This window comes from Microcaecilia unicolor, chromosome 4 (genome assembly GCF_901765095.1).
Source record: "Microcaecilia unicolor chromosome 4, aMicUni1.1, whole genome shotgun sequence".
NCBI lineage: Eukaryota > Metazoa > Chordata > Amphibia > Gymnophiona > Siphonopidae > Microcaecilia > Microcaecilia unicolor.
In genome coordinates, this window is record NC_044034.1 from 279,509,576 (window position 1) to 279,522,060 (window position 12,485).

At 43.3% G+C, this 12,485-nt stretch overlaps 1 protein-coding gene across 4 annotated transcripts in view; it reads right to left on the minus strand.

Moving 5' to 3' along the window:
- The window catches only part of WWC3 (WWC family member 3), a 240,276-nt gene that overhangs the window by 56,669 nt on the left and 171,122 nt on the right, over positions 1-12,485 (minus strand). For all 4 annotated transcript variants that reach the window (XM_030201618.1, XM_030201617.1, XM_030201615.1 and 1 more), the window contains exon 11: positions 6,382-6,959. In XM_030201618.1, the coding sequence (XP_030057478.1) occupies positions 6,382-6,959 (578 nt within the window). The remainder of the gene's footprint in view (positions 1-6,381; positions 6,960-12,485) is intronic.

Genomic DNA, 12,485 nt, shown 5'->3' on the forward strand with positions numbered 1-12,485 from the left:
GACAGATAACTCTGAATACATAAAAGAGGTTGCTTGACTTCAGACCCAGTGCACAGCTCTGGTTATAAGTAGTGTATAATTTTTACAAGATTTCTGGGCAATGAGGGAAAGGGAGGGAAAAAGGAAGGAAGGGAGAAGATGCTAGAAAAGTATTATAGTCTCATTTCTCAGGTCATGGATGCCAGCCATTCCCTGTAATGGCATTCCCTTAAAATGAAAGATTATACCATGCCCTGTCTAACAATGACACAGAAAAGTATCCAGACATATTCGGCACACCTTGTACAGCACACCGGAAAATGGCTGAACAAGTCTGTAATGGGAACTGCTGCCTGAAAGCCTCAAACTTGTGCCAAATCATTCTTCTATGTGCTTGCTAAAAAAAAAAAAAATCTCTCAACTAGTTAACTGCCTTTCTTTGGAATGTCACAGATCTTCCATAGGGCAACTGTGCTCAAAGACTCTAACATGTCCTGCAGTGGTGCAACAAGGCTGATAAAGTTCTAGAACTCCACAAATATTTCTACATATCAGGAGAATGAAACCTGTAATGTGCTGGACTTGAGGGAAACATAAAAGGGCGGGGGTGGGGTGAAGGATCTTCTAGGCTCATTTTAACACACTACAACTGAGACCAGTCCTACATACCTTATTCAAATGACCATGGAGGGGCATAATCAAAAAGGAGCTCAAGTTTTGTTGAGGACGTCCTCGCAAAATATCCTGATGGAGGGGCGGGGAAATATTGAAAAAAGATGGACAGCCATCTTTTGTTTCGATAATGCAGTCAGGGACGCCCAAATCTTGGAATTTAGGTCGTCCTTACAGATGGTCGGTCGTCCCCAGACTTGGTCGTTTCTGATTTTCGGTGATAATGGAAACTAAGGACGCCCATCTCAGAAATGACCAAATGCAAGCTCTTTGGTCATGGGAAGAGCCAGCATTTGTAGTGCACTGGTCCCCCTGACATGCCAGGACACCAACCGGGAACCCTAGGGGGCACTGCAGTGGACTTCATAAAATGCTCCCAGGAACACAGCTTCCTTACCTTGTGTGCTGAGCCACCCAACCCCCCCCCCCCAAAAACCCAATATCCACAACTGTACACCACTACCATAGCCCTTACAGGTGAAGGGGGGCACCTAGATGTGGGTACAGTGGGTTTCTGGTGGGTTTTGGAGGGCTCGCTGTTTCCTACACAAACGTAACAGGTAGGGAGGGGGATGGGCCTAGGTCCGCCTGCCTGAAGTGCACTGCACCCACTAAAACTGCTCCAGGGACCTGCATACTGCTGTCATGGACCAGAGTATGACATCTGAGGCTGGCATAGAGGCTGGCAAAAAAATATTTTTAAATATGTTTTTTTGAGGGTAGGAGGGGGTTAGTGACTACCGGGGGAGTAAGGGGAGGTCATCCCCGATTCTCTCCGGTGGTCATCTGGTCATTTCGGCCACCTTTTTGTGCCTTGGTTGTAAGAAAAACAGGACCAGGTAAAGTCGTCCAAGTGCTCATCAGGGACGCCCTTTTTTTTCCATTATGGGTCGAGGATGTCCATGTGTTAGGTCCACCCAAGTCCCGCCTCCGATACGCCCCCTTGAACTTTGGCCGTCCCTGCGACAGAAAGCAGCTGGGGACGTCCAAAATCGGCTTTCGATTATACCAATATGGACGACCCTGTGAGAAGGACACCCTTCTTCCGATTTGTGTCGAAAGATGGGCGTCCTTCTCTTTCTAAAATGAGCCTACATATAATTTTGCCCTTAATCCACCCACTTATTGTCTTCCCATCTTGTCTGTCTATAGCGCCTCCCCTCTGCTGCTGATTAAGACACAGTTCACAAGAGTGGAAGATGCCAACCACAAGCTTTGACTATTGCATTTATCAGTTCTTTTCGTAACTATACTGGTGTAATACTTTAAATGATGCTTGTTTATATGCGCCATGGCTGGTAAAAGGGATGTGGCTACTGTAGGGGCAGAGTCATACTGATCCCACCCCTGGATGTGTAGGGGGCACCAACTAATAGGCTGCAGGAGGGCACCAGAAACCCTAGCACCGGCCCTGGTCAGGCTGCAATCTTTGTATTTCTGGTCTGTTTTACTTGATTGCCTTTACAAGACTGGTTAATCTGAACTACCTGCTTCATCCTTTTGGTCATTCCCACTGTGTTTTGCTGTTTCTTTGGCTTTCTTTTCCTATGTTTCGCATATTCAGTGACACCATTCAGGTAAGTGCCATTGCACTGTGTTTGACAAGGTCGGCAGGATTTATCCAGGTAGGAGCCATTCCTACCTAGATAACTCCCTTTGAATATTAACCCCATGAGTTTTTTTTTAAACACTTATACCCTGCACATCTAGTTCCTGACTATTCTCTGCAGCTTGCAATCTATGCCCTGATGAAAGGGAGCAATAACTACACTGAATAAATAAATCAGGGAAACAGGACACATTTTGATTTAGTCAACAATAAGATTCAACTATAAGTATCTTTTATGTCAACAAGTATGTGACTTGAAGCACCTCAATGATCAGCAATAACTTCAGCTAAACATTTCCTGTACCAGTCTCTCACATCACTCTAGAGGAAATTTGGATCCAATCTTTTGGATTCGCCGATGACACAAAATTATTCAGGGTCGTCAAGTCGCAGGAGGAATGTGAACGATTACAGGAGGACCTTGCGAGACTGGGAGAATGGGCGTGCAAGTGGCAGATGAAGTTCAATGTTGACAAGTGCAAAGTGATGCATGTGGGTAAGAGGAACCCGAATTATAGCTACGTCTTGCAAGGTTCCGCGTTAGGAGTTACGGATCAAGAAAGGGATCTGGGTGTCGTCGTCGATGATACGCTGAAACCTTCTGCTCAGTGTGCTGCTGCGGCTAGGAAAGCGAATAGAATGTTGGGTGTTATTAGGAAGGGTATGGAGTCCAGGTGTGCGGATGTTATAATGCCGTTGTATCGCTCCATGGTGCGACCGCACCTGGAGTATTGTGTTCAGTACTGGTCTCCGTATCTCAAAAAAGATATAGTAGAATTGGAAAAGGTACAGCGAAGGGCGACGAAAATGATAGTGGGGATGGGACGACTTTCCTATGAAGAGAGGCTGAGAAGGCTAGGGCTTTTCAGCTTGGAGAAGAGACGGCTGAGGGGAGATATGATAGAAGTGTATAAAATAATGAGTGGAATGGATCGGGTGGATGTGAAGCGACTGTTCACGCTATCCAAAAATACTAGGACTAGAGGGCATGAGTTGAAGCTACAGTGTGGTAAATTTAAAACGAATCGGAGAAAATTTTTCTTCACCCAACGTGTAATTAGACTCTGGAATTCGTTGCCGGAGAACGTGGTACGGGCGGTTAGCTTGACGGAGTTTAAAAAGGGGTTAGATAGATTCCTAAAGGACAAGTCCATAGACCGCTATTAAATGGACTTGGAAAAATTCCGCATTTTTAGGTATAACTTGTCTGGAATGTTTTTACGTTTGGGGAGCGTGCCAGGTGCCCTTGACCTGGATTGGCCACTGTCGGTGACAGGATGCTGGGCTAGATGGACCTTTGGTCTTTCCCAGTATGGCACTACTTATGTACTTATGTACTTATCTCGAACCATTGGGGGACTCGAGGGCTTCTTTGCTTGAACAGCTCACTTCAGGTCTTGCAATAACATTTCAGTAGTGTTCAGTTTGCATTTTAACTTGACTAATCCAAAACAGAAAATGTTTTCTTCTTTACCCATTTTGCAGTAGATTTAATTAAATGTTTAGAGTTGTTGAATGACCCAATTTCAGCTCAGCTTCATCTCACAGATGGCTATCAGAAACTTCTAGAGGATAATGTTAGGCTATGATGGAGAAAACACACAATTATTCCTAATAAGTTAAACTGTTATAATTAATTATCTGACTGTATTATATTTTTGATATATTTATTCAATGTAAGCAACATTGAACCTGAACTTGTTTGGGATAATGTAGGATACAAATGTCATAATAATAATAGCAAGCTCGCCAGATTATGATGTCCAAAAGCAGCCTCACAACAATGCTTCACAACTGGGATGAGGGTCTTACCTTGTAAGGCAGCCTTTTTTTTTTAACCTAACATTTGTTATTGTAATCAAAAATTCCATTTTTGACTCATCAGTCCATAGAATATTATTTTAAAAGTCTTGTGAAACATCCAGATGCTCTTTGGCAAACATGAGGCAGGAAGCAATGTTCTTTTTAGAGAGCAGTGACTTCTTCCTAGCTATCCTCCCAAGAACACCATTCTCATTCAGGGACCCTTTTACTAAGCCACGTAAGCATCTACGCACGCCCAATGCACGCCACAATGGAGTTACCGCCAGACTACCGCGTGGCTCTTGTGGTAATTTCATTTTTGGCACGCATCCGATACACGTGTCTGAAATATTTTTTATTTTTGGAAGCGCGTAACGGACGCACGCCAAGTGGTATTTGGCATGCGTAGGTCATTACCGTGTGAGTCTTTACCGCTAGGTCAATGGCTGGCGGTAAGGTCTCAGACCCAAAATGGAAGCACAACAATTTTCAATTTGCTGCACGTCCATTTTCAGCAAAAATTTTAAAAGGGCATTTTTTACAGGTGCGCTGAAAAAATGATTCTGAGCGCACCCAAAATCCATGCCTACACTAGCGCAGGCCATTTTTCAGCGCACCTTAGTAAAAGGACCCCTCAGGTTTTTTTTTTCTGATAGCTGACATGCGCCCTTCTTTAGCGGCTCTGAGAAAGGTCTCCAGATCTCCAGGGGTAAGTCTATAAAGGGCACATATTTTTTAGCTACCAAGAAGGTGTCTATTTAGAGCCTATTCTATAAAGACAAGTAGATGCCTACTATTCTTAAAAAAAAAAAAAAGAAAGAAAGAAAAGCTAGTAGTGTAACAAATCAAATACACTCATATTTTGGACGTGACCTCTTAATCAAGCCATGGAGCTGGTGTAAATGCTCACCCTAGACTGTGAAAGAGTACTAATGAATTATGCACATCCCATCAGTTACTTGTTTGTGCATCCCACCCAAAGTTTGCACCATCGAAGAACGACACATACTTAGAGAATAACCAAAATACAGTGATTTACATGCAACAGTGGCCACTTACACACATAAGTGACTAGAATACTGGCATTTACACACATTTTGGCCACCTAAATCTAGATGGCTCCTTACAGAATTGCCCCCTTTGTCACTTTGCTCTTGGAATGATCATGACTCCGGAGTAGTATAGCTGTAGTTTCTTTTTTTTTTTTTTTTCTCTCCCTCTTTATTAGCTTTTTAAAATGGGAAGAAGAAGAAATAATACTGTTTTGGTTTCTTTCTGATATATTTGCACTACAAGGGATCAAAGATTATTAATATTATCATTTCCAAAGAAAAGTATAGTAACAGTTTACAGGAGGCAATACAATTTACATGACAGCTATACAATAACAAAATTCAATCCGTAACTCATTTAAAGTTTAGATTGCAGAAAAGATTTCAATTGTTCCACCTCAAAAATGAAGTAGATCAGTACCAAATTTAACATTTACATGCATAATTTAAAGAAAATTTAGGGCCCTGTTTACTAAGGTGCACTAGCATTTTTAGCACATGATAAAAATTGGCGTGTGCTAACACTAGAGGCACCCACAGGAATATGAGTGTCTCTAGCCTTAGCGCGTGCTAATTTTCAGCATGCGCTAAAAACGCTAGTGAGCCTACAGAGAACGGCTTAGTAAACAGGGCCCTTAGCATCTAAAGCCTGAACTTGAGAGCTCAAAACCAAAACAATTACGAACTCAAGTTTCATAAAAACATCCAGAAAAGTTCTAACAGCACATCCCAAACATTTTTTAGTACTCAGAGAAAAGAAATTTTTAAATATCCAATGATGATCAGATTCAAGCAGCAAAGTAACTAACAAACTAGCTTTTCAGCCAATTTAAAAAGTAACTGCAATGACAACTCAACTAAGAACTCTCTTTAGACTTAGCGTCCCCAGATTTATTTCTCTCTCCTAATAAATTACAATTAGATTTGTCAAGTGCATAACAAATTAATCTAATTTAGGCATTTCTAGGAACAATTTCTAGATAAGATATGGGGTTATCTTGTTTGGACACAGGAGATGTTCTTAATTCCTGAATGGGTCCAGAAGGGAAAACAAAGTTTGCGAATCCTTGCATTAAATTATCTACAATAGCTGATCCTTTGCACTTTATCTTAAAAACCAATTCATTTCCATATTCCCTAATTACTTTACATCCTTTCTGATTATGCAAGGAGATACAAATCCAATAGTTAATAACGCATGATTCATTTAAATGAAAATATGTCAAACCAAAAAAAGCAACAATTCCACTAGCCTTATAAGCTTACCTGTACCAGTTTGATTTCTTGCTGTCTGTGATCCTCTTTCTCTGAGTCCTTTGTCATCTGCATGGCACTCAGGAGTCCGAGATGAAATTACCCGTTGCATGTTATCCTCCTCTTCCAGTGTGCTTGGCGGTGGCTGAAGCTGCTCCAGAGTCCCCCCACCCACAATCTCTTCGAATTCTTCGGACGTCTGAACGAGGGGAGAGTCTCGAGAGGCAGAGAGGAAGGGTGTATCCAGTGGGGAGCTGGGAGGTGATAAGGAGGACAAAGAAGACCTGGAGGACAAGGATGCCAGAGACTGAGGGGTGTCCAAAGACACCCTCTGCTTGTTGAGATTTGAGTGCCCGAACGAGTCACAGACCTGTGCGTCTCTGCAGAGCACATCAAAGGGAATCATGTCGAAGCGCAAGTGCTGTCCAAAGTCCATGAAGCAGTCTGATTTTTCATACTGTGGGAGGCCATAGATGTCAGTGAAACTGGTAGAGCTGAGAGAGCCTCTGCTTGATGCCAGCGATCCACGGCTGGATGCCAATGAGCCTCTACTGCTGCTAGAAGACATGGTGAGAGTGCTGGCAGATAAACTGAAACACATGAAAGAAATCATTTTTCATTATTTAGGAAAAGAGAATATGAAGCTAGATAAAAATAAAGCAGCCCATTTAGTTTATTCTATTTTCATATGCCTCCAGTTGCTCTCTCTTCCCTCCCATCATCCTTTTGCAACTAAGGATCCTCTATGCTTATCCTGTACCTTCTTGAGTTCTGTTACTGACTGCATTTTTATGTTTAAATCATTTTTATTGACATTGAATGAAAACGTTACATGTAGTGGTTATAGAGAAGACATTATTCAAAATCAGAACATTGAACTTCAACTTTTAGCCCCTTAATCTTTAACCCTGCCCTCCCCCCTCCCTCCTCTATCAGCAGACTACACCGCAGAGTCAACAACTTATACATCCTATACCATGTGAGCTTGTGCAATATTTGCTCATCTTACTATTATATGTAGAAGCCTTATTCCTGATTGCTCTCTCTAGTTTATGTTTCTCTGCGGGAGTCTACAATCCTATTCCCCCCCACCCACCCACCCCTTTGGCTTTGCTTCCTGAGCACAGTCTCTTTATTTTATTTATATCCAATTCAGTACTCTTTAGTCCATTCTGTCTTTTGTTTATTGCCTTAAATGTTCAATAAATGACCTCTAGCTGCTGGCGTTAGGGTCTGCCAGAAGGCTGTCCATCTATGTTGGAAACTTTGTCCGCTTTTTGTGTCCATCTTAGGGTTTTCCACTCTCTCCATTCTCATTAATTGTATCATCTCTGCTCTCCATTGAATTATGGTAGGAGGTTTCCTAGATAACCATTCCTCCAAGATGACTTTCTTTGCTACTACAGTGGACCGTTTTGCAAAGTCCTTATATCCCTTTGGTGCCGGTGCAGCTATCCTGAAGTGGTCAAAGAGTAATTTGCAATCTGGCTTCCACTGCACTCCCCACATCTGCGAGATTCTTTGTAGTAGTGCTTTCCAAAATGTATTTATTTGTGGGCAAAGCCAGAACATGTGTCCCAGTGTTGCACCCACCATATTACATTTTGGGCATTCTCCTGCCGGGGACAGTCCCATGTGGAAGGCCCTTCTGGGTGGTATATGCATTCTCAATGCTGTTTTGTACTGGACTTCCCAACTCCATGTGAAGTTTGTCGTGGTCCTTATTGTTTTGATGTGCTTCTGGAATATTTCTGTAGGCAAACTGATGCCTAAGTCAATTGACCACGCCTTTGCTAGCTGCGCAAAGTGCAATTCTGCTGCCGTATCTCTAATGTGTCTATGATGGGCTGATAATGGTATCTTATTCTGAGCTGCCAGCGAGTATGCTGTTGCTATTTCCTCTTGCACATCTTCTGTTAAGTTTTGCCACTTCAAGCTAGTCACATAATGTTTCAGTTGCTGATAGTGAAAAAGATCTGAACTTGGTATGGAACAAGAACGCTGCAACTCTTGAAATGTCTGTAAACGGCCTTCCTCTGTTAAGATCTGATATAGATACTTGATTCTTTTTTTCTGCCATTTTTGGAAGGCAGAATACATGTCTCCTGGGGGGAACGCCGGATTTTCGCAAATGGAAAGATATGGAGTGGCCCCGGCCGTGAAATTGTGGAGCTTGCACACCCATTTCCACACTTTTTTTGCTGTAGGCATTATGGACGTTGTCACTAGCACCTGTGGGGAAGGCCCTCCTGTCCCATGTAGACTGATAAAATGCACTTTCCCAGTGAGTTTCAGTTCCACAGAGGTTGCCGTGAAAATCTTGTGTTTCTCTATACCAGTCTGCTATGTGCCTCATGCCACTGGCTACTGTCATATGTCGAATACTGAGCAAGCCCAATCCCCCATGCTCCACTGGTGCTTGTAGGATTCTCAGAGGGGCCCTGGGTTTTTTCCCCTTCCACAGAAACTTTTGGAGTTGTCTATTTAATATTTTTTCATCTTTGTTTTTCAGGTATAGCGGAAGGACCTGAAACACATATAGCCATCTAGGGATAACTAGCATGTTGTATATGGCTATGCGTCCCATCAATGATAGTGGATATCCAGTCCACGTCTTTAATCTGTCCATTGTTTCATTCATTAACCTGGTTATATTCAAGGCATACAGTTTGTTCAAGTCCTGTGAGATATAGACCCCCAAATATCTAAGGGGTTCGTCTTTTTGTAGTATAGTGATATTTTCCTTTCCTGTCCCCACCGATTTCCCTTGCACTATTAAAGCCTTTGTCTTTTGCAAGCTTAATGTGAATCCTGAATGCCGCCCGTATCGTTCTATTTCCTCGAATAGTCTTGGCATTGATCTTTGCGGATTTTGCAATAAAAGTAACAGGTCATCGGCAAAGGCCAAGGTTTTTATTGTGACCCCTCCAACCTCTACTCCCTGTATGCCCCCTGCCCCTTCTATATGTCTCAGCAGTGGCTCTAACGATAATATGAACAACAGCGGGGACAGGGGGCAGCCCTGCCGGGTCCCTCTGCCTATTTGAAACAATGGTGTCCTGATCCCATTTATTAAAAGGGCTGCCTTTGGATCTGTATATAGCAGCTGGAGTGCCTCTACATACCAACCCCCAAATCCCATAGCCTGTAACACCTCAAACAAATAGTCCCACCGAAGCTTATCAAAGGCCTTTTCAGCGTCTATGCTGATGGCCCATGTCTCCTGTCCCCGCTGCTGACTTGACGCCATTCCCAGTAACAGTCTGCGAACATTTCCTACTATCTGCCTGTCTTTAACAAAGCCTACTTGCTCTTTACTGATAAGTCGTGGTAATATTTGAGAAAGGCGATTTGCCATGATTTTGGCCAGTATCTTTAAATCTACGTTTATCAACGATATTGGTCTATATGAATCCACTAAATGTTCTTCTTTTCCTGGCTTTTTAAGAATTACAATAAGTGCCTCATTTGCATGCCTTGCGAATTGTCCTCGCCTGACTGCCTGATCATAATAGGATGTCATAGGGCCTATTAGTTTGTCACTAAGTATTTTATAAAATTCTCCTGACAGGCCATCTGGGCCCGGGGCAGAGTGCAATTTCAGGGCCTCCTGGACCTCTTTCCCTTTTATAGGCGCATTTAACTGCTGCTGTTCCTGGTCTGTTAGGAATGGGAGGCCAGCCTATTTTAAATACCTATGTAAGCCTTCCCTATCTCCTCTGCCTGGGGCTGCGTATAGCTCTGAGAAGTGCCGAATGAACAGATCTGCAATCTTCTCACTTTTATGCTGTATTTGCGCCTGCTTGTCTTTAATGGCTGTTATCGACCCCCTTCCTCCCCAAGTCCTTACCATTCCAGCTAACATAGAACCCATTTTGTTGCCATATCTCTGAAATTTGTATTTGGAATAGAGGATCTCTCTTGTGGCCCTTTCATGCAGCAATGTATTGAGACACCTGTAATGAATGCAGGTTCTCTCTGTTCTGCCCTGTCGGTGTCGCTGTATACTTTTTCTTTGCTTGGGAGAGCTTATTTTCTAGGTCTATTATTGCCCCTGATATTTTCTTCTTTCTTGCCTGAACATATGCAATTACTTCTCCTCTTAGGACCACCTTAGCCGTGGCCCAAAATAGGATTGGGTCTTCCCTATGTTGGTCATTAAATTGTGCTTATTCCTCCCATTTGTTCCTAAGATATTTTGTGAAATCCTGGTTTTTATATAGGTAGGCCGGAAACCTCCACCCTCTCTCCTGTTGTTGATAGTAACTGGGTGCCTCCAGGTCGAGCCATACCATTGCATGGTCCGATATGTCCGCTACTCCTATATTTACTGATATTACTTCCGGTAACATCACTCGCGCTGTTAAAATATAGTCAAGCCTCGAGTGTGTCCCGTGAGCCCTTGACAAATGTGTATAATCTTTTTGTCCCGGGTGTAGGGCCCGCCAGGCGTCTACTAAATCTAGACTCCTTATGAATGTCGGTAATACTCGTGCCCGGGGGCCTCCTCTATGTGCTAGGTTTGGCGCTGAACAATCTACTTCTGGCTGAGCTACCAAATTAAAGTCGCCCATTATCATTAACTTTAGTGATTTATACGCTCTACAGGTTTGCACCAAGTTGTCGTAAAATTTCCTACCCCCACTGTTGGGCCCATATAGTATCAGCAGCAGGATTTCCCTGCCTTGCAACCAGAGATGAATCAAGACATACCTCCCCTGTGGGTCTGATAATAGCATTTCCGATTTTGTCGCAAGCCCTTTCCGTATTAATATTGCTACCCCCCCTTTATGACCATCTGCGGGGGAAGCATGCACCTGTCCCACCCAATTTCTCTGTAGTTTGACATGCTCTTCTTGCGACAATCGCGTCTCTTGTAGGCATGCTATGTCTGCCCTCTTCCTGTGCAATGCTGTTAACACCTTGGAGCGTTTGACAGGAGATGTTATACCTCCCACATTCCACGTGAGCAAGCGAACAGACCTAGCCGCCATCTTTTTCCGATTTCTGTCCTATCTGCAATACTGTAGTTTTGTGAGGGTTAGGCGCCCAGCCTCGCCTCTCCCTCTTTTTTACATCTGTCATCTCTGTACCATTAGTCAATGTTGTACAATGGACTATGTTCTGTCTGTGCAAAATAATTAGATTCCTGTACTGATCTGGATGAACTTGACTCAAAGCCTTTACTATACCCCTCCCATTCCACACTTTTCCTACCTTCTGCCCTTTGCCCCTTATTCTGCCCTCCCCCCCTTGTGTTTCCCACCCTCGCCCCCTTTGCTCTTCCTGGGTTTTGTCCCCTTCTTCCCCCTCTGCCCTTTTTGTATCTCCTCTCTCTGTAGAGGAAATGGTGATCTACGTGATATGTGCCCCCCCCCGGCCTCCCCCCACCCGTCCATTCCTGTTACTTATTATTTGTCCCCTGTGTTGACTATTTATTATTGCTTTCAACCACATACAAACAGCAAACATTTCAACATTTACCAACTTCTATGTCCTTTGTAGTCCCGAACGTTAATTCCTTCCCAGGCTTAAATCTCCTGTGGAGAGCTTGGTTTTTCCATGTCTGTCAGAGTGCCACTCTGTACTGTGTGAAAATAACTGTTGCTTTTCTCATTCGTTTCTTTTAAAATCCTCGCCCGCTTTTGGCACACTCCATTCCTTCTTTCCATTAACTCCAATTCTTAAGTCCTCGTTGGTCAGTCTTCTATGTCTCCTGTTTTATGTTCATTGCCTTCTGAAATGTGGCTGCTTCTTCCTCTGATGTAAAAGCGTGCCATTTACCCTTGTATGAGATTTTTAAGGTTGCGGGGTATAACATCATAAACTTTTCCTTCTTAACAGACAACGCATTACACACTTGGTTAAATTCCCGTCGACGCTGCTGCAATGCCAGTGAGTAATCTTGGAATATCTTTATAGGTGTTCCTTCATAGCTGAGGCTGTCTCTTTTTTGTCGCGCCCCCCTCATTATTTCTGCTTTATGAAGGAAATTGTGCACCTTTGCGATGATTATTCTAGGCCGCATATTACCCTCTGTCTGCGGCCTAGCCGATGTGCTCGCTCCAAGCAGACTTTTCCAACGCTGTCTGTGAGAGCGAGTTCTGCACTGAGCC